Source organism: Ailuropoda melanoleuca, chromosome 5 (genome assembly GCF_002007445.2).
Source record: "Ailuropoda melanoleuca isolate Jingjing chromosome 5, ASM200744v2, whole genome shotgun sequence".
Lineage (NCBI taxonomy): Eukaryota > Metazoa > Chordata > Mammalia > Carnivora > Ursidae > Ailuropoda > Ailuropoda melanoleuca.
Genome location: NC_048222.1, coordinates 52,694,964 through 52,722,662, shown reverse-complemented (window position 1 = coordinate 52,722,662; position 27,699 = coordinate 52,694,964). Strand labels below are relative to the sequence as shown.

The window sequence follows — 27,699 nt, the reverse complement described above, 5'->3', positions numbered from 1 at the left end:
ATGTATGACTGAGGCAGAAGTAAAAGGGGTCAGGATTTGACTACTGTCCTGGAGCTTTGAGGAAAAAAAATTTCAAATATATATGAAAAAAAAAAAAAAGGAGGGAACTTCAGGAGTAAAAGACATATCAAAGTATCCCAAATCACCATATGAAAGTCTTTTTTTTAAGTCTCTTAACTTTGTTTCACTGATCTGTCTAATCATTTGTGTTACTGAAATATTTCTTTCATTATGTCTTACTACAAAAATACATTGTAAGTTTTCTCTAAGTTTCCTTTGCAGCTAATTTTTTTTGGTTATTATTATAGAGAAATAATTTTGGCAAGTCAATCAACTGATTGACAAACTCAGGAAACTCCAAAGTTGATTGTTCATATTTTAACAAAGATGTCAGCTTTCTGGAAGCTGAATTTAAGTTTATATTACATGCGGAAATTGTATCTGAAAGTATTTCCTTTTGGTCTGCACGAGGCAGATGTTCAGAAATGTGTTAAAGCTGGTTATCTGTCAAACAAATGAAAGACAGCAAACAAAAACCTATTTAAGAAAATGTCACTATCAATAGTATTATAAAAGTAAATTTTCAAGGCAAACATTATTTTCTAATTTATAGATCCCTACATACTTGAATTGCTTCTACATTGAGCGTCTATTACTTTTTATTTTCCACTAAGATTAAGGTATAGAATTAGGGGGAAAAAAAAGAAAAAAATTAATTGGATTTTGTAAAGCCACGAATTGACAAAATCTTTGCTTTAGATTCAAATTAGTTTGTAAGCTGTAATAACAATAATGCATAGAAAGATTAGAAAGGAATTCATAAAAATTATCCAGTTGTATTATGGGTCCACAGAACTTTTTTCTCTGGGAATATGGGTTAATTTCCCTTACATTTTTTAAATGCTCTGTAATGTTATATAACTTTTAAATTTATGTTAAGTTTTACTCTTTGTCTTAACTTACTCTGAAGTTCTCTGGTGACATCAAAAGACTTGTTACTGGACCAGCCTCCAAAAAGAATTTATGCAAAATTTCTTCAGTAAAGATATTCCACAAGATGACACATGAGTCCTGGTCCCCAGACACAAGCCAACTTTGGTCTAATTTTGAAGAGAGACCATGTGGGTAAAGTAATGAAGTAACACCTTGGTGATGGCCTTTGAGAACTTTGTAAGGAAGGGAATCTGAAAAACAATCAAACACCATGTAATTGGAAAAAAAAATATTTTTGCTCAAGAAATCGTGCTAACATTTTCTTTTAAAAATTTTAATGCAAAGAAAAAACACATCATTAAAGCTAGGCTGTTGGTTAAGAAAATGAACGAACAACCCTTGGACCATTTCAGAAGGCAAGTACTTCCTCCTAAGCTAGGTCGAGCTTTTGATGAAGTCTGGTTGTTGGAAGTCTGCTGATTCATTAAGGATGTTTTCAAGTTAGCGAGCACCAATTTTAGTTTAGTCAGCAAGTTAGCCAGCAGCAAAATTAGCTAGCACCAATTCCAGTGCTGTCACACAGCAAAGGCTAGTCTAAAAGAATGAACAACTCACACATTTTGCTTCTACAAAAATTAATCTCAGGACTCCACTGCTGCCCCTTCAATAAGCATAACCAAGTCTAGTATAAAAAAAAAAGCAAAGTTTCGCAGAACAGTTTTGCCTTAAAAAATATTAGCGATCACCTAGTTTGATCTCTTTGTTTTACAGAGAAAGTGCTGGAGGTGCAGAGAAGTTAAGCGACTTGAATCCAAGTGTAAGAGAGCACAGCATAATGCTTGAGAGCAGAGTTTTGCTGTGAGACGAATCCAGCTTTGGTCTTCTAGATGGGTCGCCACGACAAATTGCTTTTCCCCTCTAAGTCACAGGTACTGCACATTAAAAACTTGGGATAATAATAGCACTTACTTCACACAAGACTGTTGTGGGAATAAATATGATAATGCCCTTCATTTCCTAGCACTGGCACTTGGTAGGAATGTGGGTATTGCATACCCTAGCTATACCAGAACACAAGGCTACTGACGCCCAGTTTCTGTACTGCTTCTTACGGCATTAGCTAAAACTTAAAAAAAAAAAAAAAAATGGAGAAGACCAATGACCACAAGCCCTCTTTACTCAGATTGAAAAAGAGTCCCAAAGAATCATTACTACTTCTACTAAAGAGTCATTAGTTATTTTTATTCCATGAGGCACATCCTCACTTTATATCCCTTAGCAAACCACGATGAATATTAATTCAAATGTTTAAGTCAAATGTATGTTTGTGCTTGTTTTATGGATAAGAAAAAACAGCCTAGATAAAAAATGCTAAGGTCTTAAGCTTTTTCACTAACTTTTAACAGCAGCCATTGGGCTGTGGAAGTGTATTACCTGCCCTCTGTTCATTGCTATTCACTCCTCTATCTTAGGTAATCACTGAACATAAGATAGTAACATTTAGTAAGCAGCCAAAGTAAGCTGAGAACAGTAACAAGATGTGTCTTAAAAAGTGAGATTTGGCCTTTACTCTTAAGGACCTTGCTATCTACTAGGATCCATGCATTAAAAAATATTAGACATATCTACACATGTACACTTACTCCACAACAGTATTTATTTAATAGGTATTCACCGTTGCAATGCACAAAAATGTATAAGAACATACTTACATTTCATTTACAAAAAAATAAAAAATTAAAACAGGAAGATACCATTTTCTCCTGATTGGCAAATATTAAAAAGTTTAATAGCACACAAAGTTGGCTCAGGTGTGGGGAAAAAGGCATTTTCATAGGCTGTTAGTGGACACCCATATACACAGATACATGCTCTTTGGAGAACATTTTTAGATATATTTTCAAAATTAAAATACTCGTGTCAACCCAGTAATTCTACTCCTGAGAATAAATACTCAGATATCCTCACATGTATGTGCAAAGATGGTAAATTCAGCATTGCCTCCAGTAGCCTAAGACTAGAAAAACTGAAACACCCATTAATAGATTTTTTAAAAATTAAAATTTGATTATTATTAGTCATTTAAATGGAACTCATAAAGAATGTGCTCCAAATATTTTATTAAGATACACTTCAGGAAATGTCAGTTAAGTGTATAGACTATGCCTCTATCTGTATAATATTATTAAAAGAATGCATATTAGTATGTTGGCATGTACTTGTATATGCATAGAAAATTTCGAGGAGGGCATAAAGAAACTTATTAGCAGTTACCTTTGTTGAAGGGAGCTGGAAGATCAAGGAAGAAGAGAAACATATTTCTCATTGTATAACCTTCCACTTGACTTTAAAAAAAAAACTAGATGTTTTTATTTTAATATTAAACTATGTACACGTTAATTAGCAAATGTCAGCAAATTTTTTAAGCTTCAGGAATCTTAGTACAATTTGTTAAAGTTGAAGCTTAAGGAAATTAAATAAATAGGGTTAAATAAAATTCAATGACCTTTTAATAAAGAACCTCCTTCTAGAAGTCCTGCTTTGGCAGCATTCAAAGCCTGTGTAATGAAAATTGTCCCATCTTCACAGCCACATATTAGTTTATCAAGACTTGGAACATGCTCTGATGAAGTGACTCCCACTGTTCCAGTCCCAGAGACATGGTCAATAATACTTTGTGACATGGTATGATGCTTATCAAAATTATCTTGAAGAGTCCAGGTGGCGGTTATTGGTATTTCTAAAAGGAAAATACACAAAAAAGGGAAAATTCAGTTTTTAAATTCATCACAGATATGGAAAATGTTATCAAGGAACCATCCCTTGGGGTACCTAAGAGGCTTTTTTGCCATCCTAACAGTGGCTATCCGCAGAAGAGTTTTCCTGTCATCTACTGTCTTTATTCCAAATACTATTTCTTTGGTCCTCTGTCCTTCAAGGAGCCTCAGAAGAACAGGTGTGTATTAGTGCATTCATTTTAGACTTAGGTCAACTGAAGAGAACTGAGAAAGTCTTGCAACGATGTAAAGTGGTGGTCCAATCTCCTAAGTTCTCTGTGTGTCTCAGCAATATTAAGAAGGAAAACTGAGGGTCTATTAGTTATGTGAGGAAAATGGAAGAAATGTATTCTTTAAATATCAAGGGTATGAAAATCATACTAACCCCCCCCCCATCCCGGAAAATTATCTATGAGTACCAAGAACACTGGTTATCCTTTTACATAGCATGCTACCCAACCATTTGACCTGGGCCTCAAGTAGGCTCAGGAAGGGAGAGAAGCTTGGATGCAGGAGCAAAGAGGGCAAGTCAAAGCCAACCTACCTCTCTATGAAAGAGACCCCTGGTCTTGCAGTACACATGCCACAATGACTATGAAAACCTAGAGTCCAAACCTGAGACAAGCATCAAACGCTGTCATAGATGTCTATGGTTCTAATTATAAAGAAGGTTAACTAGATGCTAACTTAATTCTGCTGCTGGCAGTGGAACATACGTAAAAAATCCTAGGTCACCATCAGGTGGCCTCAGCAGGGGCATGGTATGTATTTTAAGTCTTAAACTGAACTTGTAAGAAACTTTTTCATACGCTGTACTAAGTTCTCCATCTATTTTTTGACCCATTTCTTATTAACCTAGGACTATTATGAACCATTCTGAAAGCATTTGGGACAAAGACACTAAAAGTTATACTGGTAGATTTGTTAAATAGTGGAAATTTGCTACAAATTAAGTATTGAGGACCTTGTTTCTGCTGTGCCCCAGAGAAGGATTCACAGAGATGACTTAATGACTTGGGTAAAAGGGAAAAAGAGTAAGACAGGCTTCCTCAATTTGGAATACGTGGTCTCAGGAGTTTGAAGGTTCTCCACAATAATGTTTACTCTAATAATCTCAGTTTTGTATTCTATGAAAAACTAAAGTAAGCAAATGCTAAATGTTTTAGTGGCCAAGTTTATATCTGTGCCTGTAGTTCCAAGCAGCTGCAATACCACCAACAGAGAAATTGGCTGAAAAGGTACAGTATATGGGCACGACAAATTCAAAAACATGAGTATGGTGTATCAGCCTATCCTACATTCATGCTGCAAGTGTTCATTTCATTTCAATAAAACACCATTCCTGTTAAATTAATGTTCATTTGAATTATATTGGTTGTATTATTGTACAAGATCTATAAACATCATGTTTGGGGCGCCTGGGTGGCTCAGTCGGTTAAGCATCCAACTCTTGATTTTGGCTCAGGTCATGGTCTCAGGGTCGTGAGATCAAGCCCTAGGTTGGGCTCTGGGCTGGGTGTGGAGCCTGTTTGGGATTCTCTCTCTCTCTCTCTCTCTGCCCCCCCCCAAAAAAAAACAAAGACAAAAACAAAAAATGTTTATACCTACCTTTATGTTGACATCTAATGCATAGTGGTACATGAGAAAATTTGTCTTACTGGTAACCTCGTGTGACTCAAATGAGAAAAACACTGAGTTAATCATAAACTCGTTCTCAGAAGACATGTGATTAGAAATAGGTTAGAAATTGTCTTACCTCTAGGAGAACCATCAAACTTGGATACAGGAACATCAGGGATGTGCCACAAAGTAATTCTTCCTGAGACTTCTCCAGAGAAAAGTACCTTATAAAAAGGCTCCTTCCGTTCATTCATGTAGCCCATAACAAAGGAAAGGCTCTGGTTCTAAACAAAAAATTAGCTTTTATGTAGAAAAAATATCTAAATATAAAATGACAACCACTGTTTTAAAATGGAGGGACAGGACTTCATAGATGAACTAAACTGTTTCCCTTTGTTTCCTGGTCTTTCAAAAATTCCAAGTAACTTAACTGAAATAATCTCTTACTCAAGACAGAACAATTTTTTATAAAATAGAAGCAAAATCATCAGCTAGACTTTGGAGAGTTAATGAGAATATTTAACATTTACTGAACATGTTCTGTGTATGTGTGACACATACTGTTAGGGGCTTTCCATCCATTCAGCTAAATAATCCTCACAATAATTCTGTGAAGTTAATACTATCACTGTCTCCAGTTTACAGATGAATAAACTGAGAGTGAAGACATTGATTTACCCAGAGTGCTAATAGACAGCAAGGTGCTTTGGAGTCCAATAATTCTGACTCAAGAGTCCATGACTTCATGACCATACTCTTCTTCCCTCTAACGAGGCCGGATTATCTTTATGGCCCCTTCAGTTCCAATTGTCAATGAAAATAGCAACAACGAGTATCTGTATGGTAATTTTGTCTTATTAATATACTTTCTACTTTCTGTTGACTATTTTCCAGATTTAATATGTTTGATTTTAAATATCCTAAGTGGCCACACATAAAAGAGTCCATAACATATAAATAAATAAGTAAACAAAGAAACAAACAAATATTATATTAATATAAATAAATATATAGTTATAGTTTATATTAAGACATATTATATATTTATGTACATGAAGTTATAATTTTGCTGAGGCAGAGTATGAATATTGGGCACCAGAGTTCTGGAAGATACGCTTTTACTAGTGAATAAGTCTAGAATCTCTCTAGTACCTCAGTGCAGTGTAGGTGTTCTTTGGGCAGACTTGCATAGAGAGATTCTGCACAAGGGATCAAAATCATTAAGTGATTATAAAAACAAAAATAAACACTTCTTTTGATCTACAAATAAAAGGCACCCTGGAAAGAAAGCCAACCGCTGGTGCTAGAATTAAAGAAGTCTATGAAAGTGATAGTTCCTAGTCAGAAAATAGGCTTGAAGGTCAGGACTTTGATGTATTATTGGAAAGATTCTATAATATGTCTGTAGAGAATATTAAAGGCCAAAACACTGCTCTACTTAATCCTCACAACAAAGCTACAAAGTAAGTAAACATTGTTATTATTCCTGTTGTGGAGATAAAAAAACCAAGACAGGAAGAGAAAAAGAAAGGAATCCAAAACCATGCAAGCAAGATGTGTAATCCTCTATCGTCTCCCAAAATGAAAGCATTGCAGAAGAGAAACAGTTCAAATGAAGTCAGTTCTCTGAACAAATCTTTTTTTTTTCCTTTTTTTTTCTTTTTTAAGATGCAGAAGGCACTTTGGAGTCTACACTTTTCAGGCCGTCACTTTTGTAGGTGTTAGAAACGGTGTTGATAACATTTGGGTAAACTGGCTTCTCCAACTCTCTTGACCTTGAGGAACCTTAGCACTGACTAGTCCAACTCCCTCTGGATTTTGATGTGGGAATGAAGCTCCAGGGAGGTGGGGTGGTTATTCAGGTTGGTGGCAGGCAGCACGTGGCTGCCCTCGAAGCTCCGGGCACTGTCCCTGCGGCTCACAGTCCTGGGCTGCTGTCATCCCCTCTGTTCTCACTTGCTCACACCCACTCCTCGTCACCTACGCCCTCATCCTTCCCAGTGGTTCCCTCTCCTGTTCTGCTATTCACCTGCACACCTCCTCAGGGCCTCTTACCACACGAATTCTGATTTGTCATCACAGTACCCCACACACATCATGAGGAGAGCTCACCCTCCGAGAGGGAGTACCTCCAGGAGTAATAAAAGAGTCTTCAAGAGTGAATCCTCTTGGGTTAACTGCCCGGATTCAAACCCTGGTTTAGCACATACTAACTCTATTAAAAGAGCCAATTACTTGATCTGGACAATTTACTTAACCTCTCTGTGTCTCATTCTCCCTAACTGTCAAAGAAGGCCAATAAAAGCACCTATTATATGGGATTGCTGTCAGGGTTAATGAGTTGCTACAGGTGAGGTGCTTAGAATGGTGGCGTGCCTGTGGTACATACTCAGTGAGTATTAGCCATTCTTATTATCCACTTTTCAGAGCAACTGAGAAACTTGCTCCCAAGTCCCACTGCCAGACTCTGGGGCCAAATGGCCTAGGTTCGAATCCTAGGAATTAACCTCTCTGAACATCAGTTTTATTTTATTTTTTTTTTAAAGATTTTATTTATTTATGTGACAGAGAGACAGCCAGCGAGAGAGGGAACACAGCAGGGGGAGTGGGAGAGGAAGAAGCAGGCTCACAGAGGAGGAGCCCGATGTGGGACTCGATTCCAGAACGCCGGGATCACGCCCTGAGCCTAAGGCAGACACTTAAGGACTGCGCTACCCAGGCGCCCCTGAACATCAGTTTTAAAGTGAGGTCATGGTGGGAATGCATGTAAAGGGAAGAGTGTGTCTGACAATAATAAGGCCTCAAACACAAAAAGTTGCCTAACATCACCATCATTATTACTCTTAGTTCATGCACCCCGATTCCCTGTCGGCAAACCTCAGGCTGTTTCTACGCCAGCTACTCCCACCTCAGCACTGCAGTTACTCCATAGCTAAGACCCTGGAAAGCCCAGTACCTCATCTCAACAACCAGGACCCCTGTCACAGGCCTCAGTGATCACCAGCTGTGATCTGAAGCTGGGAGACTTTCACAAAGTACTGACAGGAAGGGGCAGTCCCATCTTGCTAGGACAACTCCATCAGCAGATATGTTCCTGAAAACACGTTACTGTCAAACACTGACGTGTAATTCAACAGTGTCATTCCAAAAGAGGAGTCTACTTAATCCTGCATATTTATAGAATCCCCTTTTCTAAACTCATTTTACTTACCAAACTCACCAACCAAAATGTTACCTTCTAACTGCAGGAGAAACCAGTAAGTCCTATATTTAGTGAATATCGGGGATGTTTTGAATAAGAATAATGTCAGACTTTAATTTCTTGATGGACAAAGGGCAAGCAAGGGTGTAAGGATGGGCAGACCAGCTTCTTTACGTTTCCAATGATTCTTGTCATATTTCACTGGCTCCCAAGTACTTCCACTTTTAAGATAAAGAAGTAACTGAAGTTGTGTAAACAAGAATTATTGATAGAAGACCCATAAATCTATGTCTTTACATTTTGAGGAACAAAATAAGACGGCTTCCCCTAAGACTGGTATTTTTTAGGTTAATTTGTTATTGCTGTACTTTTTCCACATATTTGTGTATAGCACTGGTATTTGGAGTCGACTGGAAGCTCTTAAAGGACACTACTTATATTTTAGCTTTTAGGGAAAACTGCTTTATAAGAAATGCATTCTGGAGCTAAAAGAATGGGAAGGCAGGTCCTTTAAAAAATATCTAAAAATGCTTTTCTGGGTAAGCCACAATACTGCTTTTATGACCAACAGTGAAACAAGACTCGACTACCATGCACAAATGACTTTAGAAATAGTGCCTGATGCCATAACTCTAAAGTCTGCCTATGCTTCAGGGGCACTTAGAGTTCTCATTTTTGGCTGGCAGCTTCTTAATCAAGTTTTTGCACCAAAACCTTGATGACATGTTAACGGGACAATCACGGGAACTACAGGGTCTCCAACAGCAACGCCAACTAATTAAGCAAACCATCCCTTTGTAAAAAAATAACATGCTTCCTTGGTTGACACATCAGTAATCCAAACACCTCCATTCTCCATGAAATGCTTCTTTGAATAATTAACTGATGACCAAGCCCAGAGGTTAACACAACAACAACAACAACAACAACAACAACAACAAAAGCCCCACTTTGGTTAGCACTACTAAAACAAAATAACTTTTATTTTATAGACGCTTCATAGAGTGTCAAAGGACATAATTCGGTCAAGTAAAAACACAATTATATCCTCAACTCTGCCAGGAATCACAATTATATTTGTTTTAGCAAGAAAATTTAGTCAGAAGAAGAGCTAAATATATGCAAAAAATGATAAATACTGAGTTAAAAAAAGCCGGATACAAACCATTTGATAAAGTTTAAAAATTGGATTAGCCACATCAAAATGATAATAATTTTATATCAAACCATTTATCCAAAGAGTCAGTGAAAAAGGTGTGTGTGTGTGTGTGTGTGTGTGTGTGTGTGTGTGTGTGTGTAGAAAGAGGGAGAGAGAGAGAATAAATATAGCAAAATGTTGACAACTGGTGAATCTAGGTAGAGGGTAGATGAGTGATCACTGTCCTATTCTTGCAACTTTTTAAATACTTGAAATTTTCCTGATTAAAATAAGTAAACACATAAAAATACCCCTCATGAATATTTATAGTGGCAAAATTAAGAATTTCCGTTCCTCCTTTTTTAACTTTGGTGATTTTTCTATAATAAACACATATTGTGTAATCAGACTTTAAAAAATACATTTTTCAAAGGCAATGTTTTCTCTTCAGTACCCATTAACAGTTGGATTTGATTTTCTCATTGATAACTTGCTGTGATTCTTCAACTTTTTCAAGTCCGACTCTGTTACAGACAAAGCAACACTTTATCTGAGATGCGGAGTGACAGTTTGCAGGCAGTCACTCTCTCCTGGCATTACCTTATTTTCCTGCACAGAAGTAGAGCACAGTAAATGAGGATAAATGGTCTCTTTGAGCACTCTTCCATCAGCAGGGTATATGCTTTTGGAAAGCCCGCTGCATGGTGAAAAATGAAAAGCAGAATTTAGAATTTTGGGGTTCTTTATTCGTTGTTGGTTCTTTTTTTTTTCCTCCTCCCACTTTCAAAAGCTGGATGGTACCATTCAAGTTTCTAAACTCTAGTTAGAAATTGTTGGGTTAATAATTACAAGTGACTTTTTGAAAACCCAGCACCAGCTGTACAAGTTATACATGGTTAATCTCATTCCTTCATCCCCTGCTGTTTTATACAAAGGCTGAAGCCTACAAGCCCAGAGTAAATCTTCTAGTGCCAAAGTTGTTTTGTTCTGGTTTTTGATCACGGGCGGCATGCAGGGATTTTTCCATAATAAACCTCCCAAAGTTCATTTTCTACCTGAATGTTTTGTAAGCCGCTCCCATCTGAGCCCACCTGTTCAGCAGCTGATAGATGTAACTGTGACCGTCTTCTGTCCAGATGATGATTCTGTGAGCAGCAAGCACCTCTCCCCCAGCAAAACACTGCCCGCTTCCACTAACTTCAGTCCACAGAAGGGAAAAATCACAATAATCATAAACCTAAAATACGAAATAAATGACACATGTTAACAAAAGCTTTTAATCTAATCTGCCAATGAGATGAAAGATAAATTATGCTTATCAAGACCATTTAGATGGCAGTGTTAGTGCAACAATATATTAACTATTAATAACGGCACACTGTACTCATGTACCAAGATAATATTTTACAGGTACTTATTTTTTCACATTTCTATTAAGGTAGGTTTCAGTGAATAAGCTTTGTGCCATTCCAGAATGTGCCCATTAAGCACAGAGACCAAAAAATTCCAAAATGTATATATAATTTTATTTCTTCCATACGGTAGTCCAACTTTAAATTTTGAAAATTTATTACACAAAAAAGTTTATACAGCCGAAATCTCTTGTTAAACCACATACTTAATATTTTTGTTCAAAAGTATATTATCAGCATATAAATTAAGACAATATGGTTTTGTCAACTGGGCCAGCTATATGGAACATTAAAGAAAAAAAGGATGCCATCAAATGATATAATAACAGTTTTTCTTTCTTATTGGAGAGACCAGTGAATATAGTCACAAGAAAGGAATGTATATTCCTTAAAAATGAATGTAGTGACTAAGCAGAAAAAGTCTAAAAATAAAATCAACGTATGTAGGTGAAAAGTATTAGTTTTCTTTTTAGTTCTAAAGTGCAGGCATCAAATTTTAAAAATAATGTAAAGATAAATGCCCACTATCATAATAGTTTGTTATTAATAAAATTAGGATATATTTTAGACATATATTCTCCTGAGAAGCAAAAGAGCTGAGCGCAGGGAGAGGAACATTGATAAAAGTAGGTTATAAAACACAAATAATTCCATGCTCTGATAATAATATTATAGAGTTTGTATCGTATTTAAATCATAGTCTTATAATCATTGTACTGAGCAAGAAAAAATTACATTTGTATATCACTGGTAATTATTTTGTTATTTTATAATACCTTCCAACATTTAGAAAATACCACCAGTAAAAGTCTTTCCGTATATGTGCAAAATCGTATTGTCCGGCAGTTCAAGGAGTCAAGAAATTTGGATTCCTTTTCATAGACATCTTGCTTTTCCTTCAAAAGGAATGAGAAATGAAAACATTTTAGTACTAGTTCTAGGCAATTTATACATGACTATATGAGAAGACTTGTCCCATCATACACCTCAAGTACATCACACCAATTTTTCTACCCCAGTTTCCTTTTGAGTTTTCTGAACTAATAATTTACTTTGCAAAGGAAACCATGAGGAACAGGTTTCCTCATATAATCATTCAACAAACATTCTGTAGGGATTGTGCTGGGATGCTGAGAATGTACAGATATGAGTAAGTTTCTAATTTTCAGACATGGCAGAGAGATAAAACAAAAAAAGTAAAATATTAAAAAAAAACCCTGTAATACCTTAATTGCTAAAATAGAAAAATGAATAAAATGCTTTGAAAAAAAATCAAGGAGTGGCCAAAATAGGACACCTAGAATACCATATTCACAGTACGTTTCTGATAATGCTGGTGTGTGTTTCTTGGGCTCATTATGCCAACACAATTCCTAGGCTTCCCCAAACAAAAAATTCCAAAGGCGAGCTCAGAGCACAGGGCAGCTGAAACAATCTTATCATCAGCATAAATATTACGACTGCTCTCTTATCCACCACTTCAACTTGTGGCCTGACGCAGGGAGCAGGTAGACACACTGGACTCTCAGTGCCTGTGACCCACAGCTGTTCACTGTTACCTCCCGGCCACCACTCACATATCCTCAGAAGAAAGGGTCTTTATTTCTGCTGTAAGGGTCAGAAAGATACTCTTCTGTGACAGATTTATGAATTTCTTTTAAAATGTAACCAATGTGTGTGTGTGCACAGGTGTGTGTGTGTGTGTGTTTGTGTGTGTGTATAAAAAGAATATTTGTATATGTCCTGACAACAGGTTGGAAGGATACAATCTAATTGTTACCAATGCCCACCCCTTGGAGGAGTGATGGGGGAAGTACATGGATATAAATTTATACACTTCTACATTATTTGAACTTTTTTTTTTAAAGATTTTATTTATTTATTTGAGAGAGAGTGCATGCACATGAGCACGAGGTGGGGGGGAGGTGCAGAGGGGAGAAGGAGAGAGAAAGAAGCAGACTACCCGCTGAGCGCAGAGCCCTACGTGGGGCTGGATCCCAGGACCTGATATCATGACCTGAGCTGAAGGCAGATGCTTACCGACTGAGCCACACAGACGCCTCAATATTATTTGAACTCTTAACAGTGAATGGGTAGCACCCTTATAATTAAAAAAAATCAATAAATATACTTGATCTAAGAGAATAAAAAAACAAGAGTTTCACAAGCCAACCTGAATGCTGTTGATAGATGAAGAGAGATCCCATACTTTGAGCTCACCCGCTACTGATACCACCAAGAGAGAATCTTCTGTAAGAACAATAAAGGTCACATGTAAGTTGACCTCTGTTATAACTGATTGCTGTAAAGATCATAGCATAGTTGTTTAAGGATTACACAGGGTTACACAGGTGGAAAATTTTGAGCCTTGTTTTTTTTTATTTTTTTTAATAAAAAATAAACATTTTAGATCACATTTTAAATTTGTTTTAAAATTTCAGAGTGACCCCCATGTAACAGAAGAATGCCACTAAGAGCAGAACTACATTGAAAATCATTATACTGTCAATATTACACCTTCCTATTTCGAAACAAGTAAGGAGCCAGCTTTCCTTCATTACGGAATCTGATTTCTCTACTATATCCAGAAGATACAGCAAGGCAAAAGTTCCAAGAGTTTTGCTAATCCACAACAAATGCCTGGTTGTCACTCTTGAAATGTACCAATGACCTGGGTCATGGAAACAGTGTCCTCTTTTCATTTCATCTCGACCTCTTGCTGACTTTGTAATGACTTGAACCACTGACATGGGTGTTCTCAGTTTTCTTGATCTGGCTTAGAGAACTGTCCTCAGGTAAACATAACATAACAGGTAAACATAAAGAAGTATTTTGAACTCTGGCCCATTAGTTTAACAAATTGTTCAAAAGTGATATTTCTGTATGTACTCTCTTAGTGTCATATAATAGCCAACTCTTACCTTGAATTCTCATGGAGTGAACAATGCACATGCAGTTGATCCAATCAGGAGACTGAGATGATATAAAAGTGTGAATAACATCCAAGCTTTTGGCATCAATGATAAGAACATCTTGATATTCTCCACAACACAAAAGCCAGCCTTCCCCAGTCATCCGGAATGAGCAGTGGTAATACTATGAAAATGGAATTCAAAGCAAAGAGTTAATCATTACTAGCAATGAACATAATTTGGGCTACGGTGAAGACTTCTCCGGATTTTAGTTTTAGCATCTATCCCATTAAAGTATTTACTTGCTACTGAATAACAAGTAAAATTTCTTTTAGTTCAATTATTCCATACTTTTGAAGCATTGATTTGGGACTTTAGTCTCATTTGTAATTCACCATTTTTCTGGAGGAAGGGGGATCTTTTAGGAAAAAAGAATCTTATTCCAAGTTATGGAAAGCTCACAATTGTTTTATTTCTAGAATGCTACATAGAATTAAACAAAACAAAAAAATCAGGTTCCTTCTCCTAGCAACATTACTGTATGTTAAGAAGAAATAAAAGCGTTTGAAGAGTGTGTGAGGAATTGTGCCAAGTAAGTTTTGAGAACGGCTTTTATCAAAGATTGAGTAATATATTGTACTCTTGAAAAATTCTCTCACTGTGCAGGTTTTGGTCCCAGAAAGGACTTCATGAATATTGCAGTGCAAGTCATCAATGCCAAAAGCAATGAGTGAAATATAAAAAATACTGTAAGCACCACTGGCATAATGCAATGCCTTACCTATATGTTGGAGTCCATCTACCAAAAGCCAAAATCCGTTTTAAATATTGGGAGATGATTATAAAGGTACGGCTATACTTTCTGTTATTTTTTCATAAATAAATTCAGAAATTAAGACCCTATCCACCCCAAAAAAGGTTAAAATTGAAGAGAAAAAAAAAACTTTTTTGCTTTATAAAATAGCAAGTCATTACAACTGAATCTTTCCATGTGTGTCTGTGTGTTGTGAGTGTAACTAAGAAAAAATTAAAAATTGTCTTTCGAATTTTCTATGTTTAGAAAGATACAGAAATAAAGAATTAGGAAAAAAAAGCTTGAATAGTCACTTTTGGGAAAGAAAAATGCCAAAATAACAGATGATAACTGACACTATTCTACTCCAGGGACAAAATAAAAATCAAAGAAAAGAATATCCTCCAAAGACCTTTCTTTCAAGGTGTGCTTAGCAAATGCTGTAAAGGAGTTCCAGAATCCAGAAATGTTCTGAAGGAAGGGAAGGTACTTACACAGATTGCAGTGTGCCTGTAAGGAAGTGTGGCCATCTCCACGCACTGTCCATTGGTGACATTCCAAACACACATCTCCCTAGCACAGATAACTTTGTATTATTCTCTGTCATTTCTACTCAATTGGCTGAAATAATTTTTGTGTCACCAAGTTTTTCTTTAGTGCTGCACTTAAATGCAACCTGATCATTTATGTGGTTTTTTGTTACAGATTACTGAGCAAGAAAATGTTGTGGTCATTAGCAGGGATGACATACCGTATCTGTGTCTTTCTGTTTGGGTAATTACACCCTGCTGCCAGCCTACAAACCTTACTTCAGCGCCAACCTGACCTAAACCAAATTGTGTGGATCCAGCTATCACAGTCTGTTAGAGTGACAATACAACAATCTCATGGAAACCGCATCCTCTTGAAAATGGTTTATTTCACTGAACTTAAACTACATATTCTGAAAAGCATAATGCATCAAGAGCTGCGTCTTCTGGAGGTGAGGTATCATTTTTATAAAAATAAACAGTGCCACCAAGAGGCTACATTTGGTCTACCATTGATAGGGTTTATTTCTTGGCTTATCCTGAAATGCTGAAATCACACACCCCACTACATATTTAGAAAATTCTCATTGTTTAGAAAACTCTGACTTGCTTTCCTACATGTTACAAGGATGTACGTAAAATTATGAAATATAGCTACAAAATATATCATCCAGCGTAGGACAATTTAAATCTACATGATTTCAGGTCACAAAAACCAGAATGGCTGTTTCAGAGTTGTTTGGCAATATCCTTCAGTTCTGACACTTTCAACACATAAGCAAAACTTTCCACGAAAGAATAAATGAAAGCTTTATTGGCTTTACAGGGAGAAGCTGATATTAAGAAGCAAAAGATATGAATTAATAATAGTAAATGCTAGATGCATTTGTTGTTTGCTGGACTTTTTTTTTTGTTTTTCTGGCCAAACCCTGGAAATCAATCTTTAAATCCTTGGTTCTCAACCTGGGGCAATTTTGCCCCCCAAAGACACTGGACAATAATGATAAGGGATAGTTCTGATTGTCACACTTGGAACACACTACTGCCATCTAGTGGGGAAAGTCCAGCCACGCTGCTAAATATCCTAGGATTTGCAGGATGGCCCCACAACAAAGACTTCTCCGGTGCTCCAAAATGTCTTTAGTGCTGAGGTTGACAAACCCTGTTCTGGATATAGAAACAAAATATTCGTAAGTTTTTTCTTTGTTTATATCTGACTTTATTCCAAAAAGGATTTGAGGTAATATGAAAACTCAGTAAAACAAGGGGAAAATATGTGTGTGTGTGTGTGTGTGTGTGTGTGTGAAAAATAAAACTGGGAAGGAGGTAGAAACAGAAATAATATATCTCAAAGGTAAAAAAAAAAATAGAACCTTAACTTGCTATTAATATAAAATTTTAGCTTCACAAGGAATTGGAGTTTATTAGCACAGTTCTCAACTCTAGCTGTGTATCACCTGTGCATATTTCAAAAATTATCCATAGAGATTCTAATTCTGCGGCTCTGGGTTGAGGTCCTGGCATATCTGTTTTGCAAAGCTCCTGGTCAGTTAGTCTGTTTCTAGATAAGTCTATCTCTAAACCAGTGGTTCTAAACTGGCTGTACATGAGAATTATCAGGGAACTTTTTAAAAATACTGATGTCTGGGACCCAACCCAGACATCAAGCCCCGCTAATTAAATCATATTTTCCAAGGTTGGAGCCTGGGCATCAGTAAAAGCTCTCTCAGTGATGCTAATGTTTCTAAACTCTCTTGGATTCTAATGCTTTCCCTATTTGTTTTCTTATCATCTTATTTTCTATCTTAAAGTTAAAAAAAGAAAGAAAGAAAGAAAAGAAAGAAAGAAAGAAGGAAGGAAGGAAGGAAGGAAGGAAAGAAAGAAAGAAAGAAAGAAAGAAAGAAAGAAAGAAAGAAAGAAAGAAATACAATTTACCACAAAGCAAAAACTGATTCTTTGCCTATAAATTCTTTTTAAGGAAAGAAAGCAAATGTGTGTGTATCAAAAGGAGCATTGACATTTTAGCTGGAACTGTAAAAGTTACATACTTAATAAGAACACAGGTAAATTTACTATTAAAATGTACATTCTTCTTTTCCTTTTGAAATACTATTCCCAACATTTCTACAGAGATTAAACACCTTGAATTATAAAAAAAAGTTTAACAATTTTCAAATTTTTTAAATTCTTGATTTTTTAATTTCATTGAAAAGAACCCAGAGGAAAGTATCTACAACATACAAAGTTACAAAATTGCTGAATTCCCGGAGAAAAGGCCTTTTTTCCTTATTCAGTTCTATATCCCCCCCTTAGCGCCTCAATAAAAAATTCACCCAGTGGATAAACAGATCAGTTACCATTCTTCTGTCCACTTTTCTACTTTCAGGAACACACTATTTTTTCTTGGCCCCATTCCTATTCTTTTATTTGTGTGCTTATAAAACTGTTATGATTTCTATTTTAATGCAACGTCTAGAGGGAGAGGACATAAACACAGTTTTCCATCTTGAATTCCAAGTCCCTTATATTCTTCAAACTCTCTTTTCTCTTGTCTTCCATTATACTTTGGGATTTCATTGGCCTTCTCAGGCTCCATTCTTCTGCTGCTTTAAATGCTGATTTTCCTTAGATTTTTGTCTTAGGCTTTCTTATGTGTTCACATTTCACATCCTCTCTGGGTGAATTATCTACTCCCATCACTTCAAATACCATGTATATGACACTGGAAACCCAGACCTGTTCACTGAGCTCTAGATTTCCATATGCAACTAGCTATTAGATATCTCTCTACGTGGATGACTTGCAAGACTTCACACTCCTCATATTCACAATGAAGCATAACATCTGTCCTCCTTAGTTTCCTATCCTCATAACTGGTATCATCACCAATGAGTTTCCCAAGTCATTCTTGACATCATACTTTCTCTTACTGCCCTCCTTGAAGAATACTCGCTACACCAGATATATTCTCTGTACAAGCAGCCTCAGCATTGTCCAGGACCGTCTTAGAAATGCAAGTTCTTAAAAATAAAATGCAAGTTCTTGAAACTCGGCACAGACCTACGGAACCCATACCTCTGGGAGTGGGGCCCAGAAATCTGTATTTACACAAGCTCTGCAGGGGGTCCTGATGCAAGCTCAGGTTGGAGGAACACTGTTCTAGAAGGCCCTAAGACTGGGTGCCTGCCTAACTTTCTGGTCTCATCTCCTGCTGGTGACTGAAAGTTTTATTAATAAGTAATAACCCTCTTTATCAATGCCAAGGCTTTTGTGCCTTAAGGTTTTATTAACTGTGTGTATTTATTAATATAAAATATTTATACAGCTATCTCAACATCATTTTGGTCAGTATTCATCTGATAAATCTTTTTCTTCCATCCATTTATTTTTAATCTATTTTCTTATGCTGTTTTTGTCTTTTAAATTGTATGACAATCTTTGTGATTTAACTAGAGGGCTCAGGGCTTCTATATAATTGAGATTACGGTTTTAGTCAGGTTTATCTTAACTACCTTATTTTGTGCTTTCCGTTTGCCCCGTTTATTTTTGTCTCCTTTGGATTAAATAACATTATTTTTTTCTTTTCCAAGTTGGAAGTTCTGTATTCTGTTTCTTTTATTTTTATTTCTTCTATGTGTTCTTTCAGCAGCTACCCTGGAAATATCAACATGTACGTCTCACTTAAAGTCTGAAGTTAATCAACAGCTTTACCCACTTCTAGAACAGCAGAATATGTGGAATCTGGTCACTACCCTATCCTATGCAATTGCTGACTAGGATTGTGTGTATATGTATGGGAGCAGGGCATGGGAAAAACATAAACGTTGTCTAATAGTCTGTATTTATTTACACTTCCTAAAACTTTGCTGGTTTTCTTCAATATTCCTTCTTCCATTTCAGCTCTTCCTTCTCAAATCATCGCTTTTCTTACTGAAGAATATCACTTAGAATTCTGTTGCTCATAGAAGATCTGCTGGCACTGAGCATTCTCAGTATTTGTCCTAAATGTTATTATTTTTGACCTCATTTTTAGGAAGATATTTTTGCTAGACATGCAATTCTAAGTTGGCAGATATTTTCTCTCAACTTTTTGAAGATATTTCACTGCTGTCTAGTTTCAATTTTACTGTTGAGAAGTCAGCTTAATTACATTCTGTTATAAACTGTTTTTTCCCACTAACCACTTTCAGGATCTTCTTTTCTTTGGCATTCTGTTGCTTCAACACGTATGTATTTCCTTTCAGTCATCCTGGAATTCACTGGAATTCTTGAATCTTATGACATGCCTACTGATGAACTATAATTTGGGGAAAAAATGAAAAACTGAATCACAGCAATTCTGGGTCTCCTCTGAACATTTTGGAAGCAGAAATGCTAAGTCTACAGTCACTTCCCAAGTCTTCTCAAAGCTAAAAAAAATCACTATTGTTTGGGACATAATGGACCAAGCCTAGTTAGTTTTGTAACTTTCAACAGATTAAAGTAGGATTTGTTAAGTATGCAGTAGCTGAAATGTAGATACTGCTTAAAAAGTGTCTTACAGATGCAGGCCAAGTTTTGCATCTTGAGGAATAGAATTCTAGAAAATTCAGATCATCTTGGGAAAGGAAGACCAAACCAGACTCCTTGGCTCTTTAATGATCATATTTGCAGGGTCGTACACCTGAATTCATCTATCATCAAGAATATGTCCATTAACCTTAGTTTCTTTTTTAGAGCTAGACTACTGTGGGCAAAAACCTCAGGTTAGAACTCAGTTACTTTCCAGAGCTATTTCTCATTTAGCAATTAATTTTTCTCAATTCTCCAAGTAGTCTCAGGGGAAAAAAAAAAATCACCATCTTCCAAATTCTCTAGCTGGCAATAAATGTATCAGCTTGTGTAGCAGGCGTTGTGGCAGCCCTAGCATATGAAAGCTACTAGCAATTGTTAAGAAAGGAAGGTACCAGGGCATTTCACTCTAGCCTCACCTAAAGTTCAATCTCTCTAAGTTTAACAATGATGGCTTTGCTGTAAACTATGAGAATATGTACCTCTTTGATATCCGTTTCACTAATATTTTGTTAAACTATTCAGTTTCTTCAAGTTGGACACTCATTATTCTTTTGGTTCTCAGAGTTCAGGGCCATATACTTTCTCCTCAGGTTAAAAACAAAAAAAGGAGGGGGTTCTCTTGTTTCAACGAGTAATCCAATCCCTGATTCACAAATGCATGCCGAACTGATTCCGCATTCCTGAGTCTACTTTGGCAAATAACTCATCAGCAGGAGCCAACTCATCTTCCATTGGTGAGGCTTTTTCTTACAGCTTAGTCCTATTTCATTGGCATAAACCTTGCTTCCATAAAACCGCACCCAAATCACAGCCTATGTTCCTTTCTCTTCTCCCACCCCATCTCACTTGCCATTGAGCCCTCTCCTCTACTTCTCCTGTAAAGATATCAGACAAGTGTGTAACAAGAAGAGTAAAACTACTGAGTTGTTTTACAAAATGATGAAGGCTTAGATAGGTTTGCTCAAGAGCTCAAAGTGAGTTACTCCATGGAAAATGACAAGCACCCGGACTTTTCCGTTTTCAATTCTTCAACAGGTGGCATTTGCCGTTACCCTTACACAGTGAGGCTGCCACAAGGCCCAATACACAAGTTGGAGTGTTTATTTTGGTATTAATCCAGCAAGAAAAAAAAAAAAAGTTAAATTGGGAGACACAGTACTGATCATGTTCCCTGGGATCTTCACACAAATCACTCTACCATTCAAGATCTAAATTTCCCTCTATATTAAAGGAACATGAAAATCACTAAGATTTCCTTCAGCCCCAGAATTCTGTACCCCATCGTTGCTTTTAAAAAGGGAGAGGCAACACAAAGTTGTGCACATCTTACCTACCCATTTTCAGCAGCACTAACGACATAGGGCTGTTTCGAGAAATCCCTCGCTCTTGCCAAACACGTTACTGAAGCCGAATGACCAAATAAAAGTTCTTTAGCTGAAATCTGAAAATGATGAGGATAAGCTTTTAAATAGCTATAAATTTTTGAAGAATATCAACATCACATTATATAAGTATTCATAATTCTGATTAGGAAACCCTGTTACATTATGTTTTTGCTCTACATAGGTTTTAGGAAAACTGATCTATGCTGTATCAAAATTCACAGAATAAGCATCTAGATACAGGGGCACTTGGTTGGTTAAGTGGCTCAGTTGGTTAAGTATATGCCTTTGGCTCAAGTTAGGATCTTGGGGTCCTGGGATCAAGCCCTGTGTCGGGCTCCCTACTCAGTGGGGAGTCTGCTTCTCCCTCTCCCTCTGCCTCTCCCCACCATTCATGTCCACTCTCTCTCAAATAGTTTTTAAAAAAAAAATCTTAATAAACGTCTAGACATAGGAGATGTATTGTACACATTTTTTTTGGTTTTGGCTTTGGTTTTGTATCCACCACGAAACCTAAATAATCGCCAGACCTGTTTTACAACATCTAGGTTTTGAATACAAGTAAGTCACTGTTGATATTTCTGATGCGCAAAATGTGCCTCAACTGATAGCAGCATATTAGTGAGCAAATTTCAGAATTCAGAAATGAGTTTACAAAATAATACAAGGAAAATATTACCTTTTTGGTAGCCATTATAACCTTATCGTAACCTTATTTGGTTTCCTGCTTCAGAAATAGTAAAAATTAATTTTTCCACATTAAAAATAAAATTTTTAAAAAAGATTTTATTTACTTATTTGACAGAGATAGAGACAGCCAGCGAGAGAGGGGACACAAGTAGGGGGAGTGGGAGAGGAAGAAGCAGGCTCCCAGCGGCGGAGCCCGATGTGGGGCTCGATCCCAGAACGCTGGGATCATGCCCTGAGCCGAAGGCAGACGCTTAATGACTGAGCCACCCAGGCACCCCTAAAAATAAAATTTTAACTAAGCTATTGCTGAAAAAGCCAATGTCTTTCTACTGTACGTGAATTTAAAAATACAGCACCAAGGGCTAATTCTTCCATTATCTGTGTGGAAGATGTTTATTGCTCTTTATTTTATAAAACAAGATTATGAAAATCAAACTACAAAACAAAAGACAGGCAGGATCCCCTCAAGTGGAAAAGAGGTTGTCAATAGGGACTAAAAATTTAATTTGAATAACTAGAAAATTTGTAGGTAATAAAACTTGTCTTGAGGGGAATAAAATTCTATTTCCAAATGAATTAATATTCATTATCCTTTTTCTGAACTATGCAGACATATCCAGAGATGATAACCAAATCATACCAGTGAGGACAAATTACTTCAAAACACAATCATTCTCTGCCTTCATCTTACTTCTATCACAATCAGAAATGCTTCTCTAAAGATCTGTTGTTAGACTAAACTTCCAGAGCTACAAAGAAGTTTTGTGGTCGGTTAGAACCATTGACCTTATTCTACCTTTTTCCTGGGAAATCCAGATGATTCCATCTCAAAAAACAACATACCATCTTTCCCCATCATTACATTCTGGAACACATACCCCTATGAATTTAACAACTTTCCATTTTTTACAGGCCAAGTTAAGCAAGGAATTAGGGCAAATCAAGGAGATTTCTTCTCCTGGAAAAAAATCTATGGACAAAATTGCATAACGGTACTACTCCATTGCTTTGTAGATGGGAGTCCTCATTCTACTACTAAATCCCCACATGTAGTTAAATAAACTGTGACAATTCATTATATCTCTTCATTTTATCATATTCTGGAACTGCCATTAAGTAAAGGCAACAAAAAAAAATCCACCATCACACCTACTCATCGTCATGATGAAATCCAGGAGACCTTTACTTCTATTCATAGGCTCTACCTCCAAGATTCATTGCGCACCCCGCCCCCACCCCTCACCTCAGGAACTTCCAAGAGCACAAATGGGAACACACAACTTGATGAGCATCCACCATATCCGGGCACTGATGCAACTATGAACAGGGTTTAATGCCCATTTCACAGATGAAGAAATCAAGGTTCAAAGAATATGGCACTTGCTCCATATGAAAGTTGGTAAATATTAGAACTTGACCAAGTTCTCCATTCTTTTCCTGTACACAATATTGCTATTCTTGTTATTCTTCATTTTGTCACTGTTGTGTTTCCTTCTGAGTATTAAATAGGAAGAAAAATAGAACATAGCAATACTTAGGGAATGTATCTGGGAGGATGTTCAGCTCAGCTTTCTCTATGCTTAAAAGTGTTATAAATACCAGCAATCAATACCAGGAAAGACAAGTGAAGTAGTTCCCAGCATGAAACTTGGAGAAGCTCCTCACTGGCAGACCTCACCAAGAGGTCTTTGGGAGTCAGAGCCTGAGCCTGGAAGCAGCATGCATTACCTGGGCATGTGATGAGAAGCTTATTCTCTACTCTCCTGTAGCCTGCAATCCCACCCCCACGGACAGGGAAAAGCTGAGACTGTGTTCCCAATCCCCTAATAAATACTTGGATACTCCAAGATGTCCAAAACTTAAATCACCTCCTTTCCCTTCCTATTCCTATTCTCTAATCACCTCTATTCCTTCTACAAATCCATGAGACTGTCCCATCACCAGCCTCAGCCATCACCCAAACGCCAAATCTACAGGGTATCTTTAACTATTCCTGCTCTTCTAGCCACACTCCAATCAGTTGCTCAGTTCTGCATATTCTTTCTTCTTAATATCTTTCCATTTTTCATCTCTTTTTCATCCCCTCTGTCACCGATTTGGTTCATATTCAAAAACTTTTTTTATTATTATTATTATGTTATGTTAGTCATCGTAGAGTACATCATTAGTTTTTGATGTAGTGTTCCATGATTCATTGCTTGTGTTTAACTTTCTTGACTAAATTACTGTAGAAGTTCCTACCACAGTCACTGCCCCTTAGCTCCTCTCCCCCTCCCTTTGGTACGCCCTTCACATTAATACCAAATGACAGTCTCAATCACAAATATACTAATATAGGATTATGTCATCTCCTTGCATAAATTATCTCGAAATCCCTTAATATTGCCACTGCTTTTAATTAGCACGTGGCGTTAGCTCTTGCTAGTTAATTTTTTTTTTTTAAATCTAAATCCCTCAGCACTTCAGGTACTCGAGTACCTTGTATCATCACATCAGTGCACTGCATTAGCCTATGTCCTTCATCGACTACACTGCAGCCCCCTCACAGCCAGCACCAAGTCTTCTCATCTGTGTTTGGACGCAGGTACCTAGCATACTACCTAACTTATAACATGTAGTCAATAAATGCATGTTGAACAAATACTGAATAAATACCAGGAACCTACGTAAAAAGATACAGATGCGAGGCTTCCAAATTTCTTAAGCTTATCGCAACCTACATGCTACTAGACAACTACTCAGCCGGAAAACACTATACTTGAAACATTAAAAAGAGCAGCAAGACCATTTAAGCCATTCAGAAGTGTGAGTTTAAACTCTAGGAGATAATAAATGTGAGGGCCACTTTTCAAAGCTCAGCTGTTGCAATAACACCAGTTCCTTCTTTCAGGAATGTTCATAAACATTGAGCTGAGCTGGTCTGCTTTGCTGTTCTTGGCAGTCCCGTAGTGTAAGTCCTCTGTGATGGGAGATGTTAATTAATTACACTATAAAATAGAATTACAATTAATTGTTAATTTAGGTTTTAAAGTGACAAACTTTAAAGGCTAAAAATCGTCTTTGATCTTTAAAAGGCTTCTTAATGAGGGCAGTATACTTGAAGTACATCATTAGTTTAAATGTTCAAATTGGGTCCAGAGGCTGCTAGCACTAAGCAAATATCTATTCCAATACGTTAAATGTTTATGACTTGGGACAGGGACAATTAATTGCTAATCAATGGGCCAAATCCTAGGTGAGGTCAGGTTCTGAGATAGGAAGATGACAATAGTAAATTGGATTTAGAGCTTTTTGATGGGATCTTTAAAAATCACACGCAAGCAGAGACGAAAGAATAGCAAGAAGGCCAAACTGACAGGAACACCCAGATAATTAAGATATTACTCATTTAGTTAATAGCGGTTTTCAAGAGTGCCCTTTGTTTAGATTAATGAGCCATAATTTTTAGAATTATACTTACATGTCTGTAGTTCAGTTACTTAAACATATAATTCAGGATGTAAAACGGTAAAACTCAGCATAGCTTAAAGGGTGATAACACTTAGCTGGTAGCTAAGATTAGCAATATTCATAATCTAATTTTCAAATATGATCTAGATCCATCATATAGTACTTCATTTTCTCCAAATTCAGAAGTAAAGCCAATTTATTGCTTCAGTGAGCACCTTTTTAACAATCATGCAAACTCCCACCGTCATGGCAGGTAGAAGCAAGTTGTGCTTATTTTGTGAGTGCCATCTGCTTCGAAGTGAATCATTTTCACTAACCTTTAGTTCAGGTGAGAGATTCCAGAGACAGAGCTGACCTTCTTGACTTCCAGTCACAATGGTTTGCTGGTCATCAGTGATCATTATGGCAGTGATGCTGTGCGAAGGGGCCTTCTTCCCCCAGAGCGCTACTGCCTGTAGAGAGGACCTCATGCTGAGAGGATTCTGAACACAGAAGAAAATGGACACAGTCATTATTCATAAATGTGGGGGGGCTGATCATGTCACGAATGGATTTACCATGATCTACACCTCTGGGATGTATTCTCCCAGAGATGGGGAAAAGGGTGCTTCCCTGTCAATTAGAAGAGAAGGCAGTCAGTAGACATTGAAATTACCATGCCCAGTGTTAATCCACCACACAGCAATGACTTTTAGCCCAGTTTGTGATCATTGATGCTGACAAAGACAAGGATAGAATAGTCTACCCACTCCACACACAGCTTTGACTACGGGTGGTCCTGACTTGCTCCAAAGTCCGGCGAGGCCTCTCAAGAAGAATAGAGCTGGCTACACACTGTAATTTGAAGACAGTTTGCATACTCTCTCTCCCCAAAAATGTCACCACTTCACCTATATAACAAATATCTGAACTTTCCAGTTAAGTAAATCTTTTCTACAAAAAACAGTGTTTCCTAGTCTTCAAAGACTCACATGTGACTCTCCTGATATCTGTCATATTCACGTTCCACCTATACTACTTCTAGTAATTTTTATTTCACCCATTTTTGTATTTTATATCTTCCTCAACATGAATTTTCATGAAATTACTACCTTCATGTGTTAGTTACAAGGGTTAAGATGAATATATACTTATCAAAAAATGCTTGCCTGTGCCCCACCCAAAATCTGAAATACACCTAGTGGTATGTGCATTAGTCTGTGATACACTAAGTTAAATGTTTCCCCCATTCTTTTCTGAAATACAAATAATCTGGTGATGAATAATGCTTTAAGTCTTTACAGTAAGTTAGAAAGCTTCCTCTTATGACTTTATGGTGTATATTTAGTCTCATTAAAAATGTCAAAGATAAGAGAGGGAGGAAGATACCAATTTACTTCCCATGCTTAGCTTACTTTCCAAATCTGGCTTGATAAAGTTAACAAAGTGAAAACCTTCTGTCCTACAGGACTTCTGGTTCTGAAGCATAGGAAGGATAAGCACCAAAATAAGTTATTAAATTTTATAGTACATATCATTTACAATGTTTGATTACACATAGACACACACACACACACACACACACACACACACACACACATAAACACGAGTATGCATTGACACCATGAGCACAAATTCGATGTAGGCCCTGCTTAACCCATAAACTGGTTGCTTTCAAAATTTTATTTGTTGTTCAGTTGTCTGGTATCCAGTACTAGTTCCTGAGGATTCACTTCTTAGCTCAGTACACAAGTGGTCCCCAGGTACCACGAAACCAAGATTTCTATGGGAACTATTTGGAGCTTTGCAATTCAGACTATCAGGACCACACATGTTGATCACATTACTGAGCTAACCAGAGAGTTCTGGTTTCAGTAACACTGTAACTGGAACTTGGACTTCTACTTCAAACACAGAGAAACAATGCTGTGCACGCACGCACGCACGCGCGTGTGTGTGTGTGTGTGTGTGTTTTAATTGTTGATCATGGACATGCTTGCAAATAAGTCTAAGGAATTCCAAGCAGTACAAATCTAAGAAAAATCTGAAATGGGAGCTGAGTCACTCTGTTAATCCCCGCTTAAGGACAAGAAGCCTTCCTTACTCAATGAAATGTAATCTAGAAAAACTCCAACACTATTCAGAAAGATAAGGAAGCTTATTTCTAAATCTCCTGAGAAAAATATGCCAAACCTAAACCACAGACAGATTTGGAATAAAAAATATCTTTACATACATACAATGCCAGAATCCCCACATGCAGAAATCCAGGTAAGTAATTGTTCTCTGGTCAATGATATCAGTGGGAGGCCTCTCAAAAACACTAC

At 37.0% G+C, this 27,699-nt stretch overlaps 1 protein-coding gene and 1 long non-coding RNA gene across 2 annotated transcripts in view; one reads left to right on the top strand and one right to left on the bottom strand.

Annotated features, from left to right (window-relative positions):
- Positions 1-15,796, top strand: part of LOC117802367 — a 481,710-nt gene extending 465,914 nt beyond the window's left edge. The window contains exons 10-14 of the long non-coding RNA XR_004625626.1: positions 1,705-1,862; positions 13,524-13,877; positions 13,980-14,172; positions 14,661-14,841; positions 15,493-15,796. This is a non-coding gene — a long non-coding RNA (uncharacterized LOC117802367). The remainder of the gene's footprint in view (positions 1-1,704; positions 1,863-13,523; positions 13,878-13,979; positions 14,173-14,660; positions 14,842-15,492) is intronic.
- The window catches only part of WDR72 (WD repeat domain 72), a 212,792-nt gene that overhangs the window by 158,066 nt on the left and 27,027 nt on the right, over positions 1-27,699 (bottom strand). The window contains exons 2-12 of the mRNA XM_019806345.2: positions 25,711-25,875; positions 21,206-21,312; positions 15,282-15,360; positions 14,004-14,178; positions 13,256-13,332; positions 11,859-11,978; positions 10,762-10,907; positions 10,271-10,367; positions 5,467-5,614; positions 3,440-3,673; positions 964-1,184 (exon numbers count right to left, since the gene is read on the bottom strand). Coding sequence (XP_019661904.2) covers positions 964-1,184; positions 3,440-3,673; positions 5,467-5,614; positions 10,271-10,367; positions 10,762-10,907; positions 11,859-11,978; positions 13,256-13,332; positions 14,004-14,178; positions 15,282-15,360; positions 21,206-21,312; positions 25,711-25,863 — 1,557 coding nt within the window. The 5' untranslated portion in view covers positions 25,864-25,875. The remainder of the gene's footprint in view (positions 1-963; positions 1,185-3,439; positions 3,674-5,466; positions 5,615-10,270; positions 10,368-10,761; positions 10,908-11,858; positions 11,979-13,255; positions 13,333-14,003; positions 14,179-15,281; positions 15,361-21,205; positions 21,313-25,710; positions 25,876-27,699) is intronic.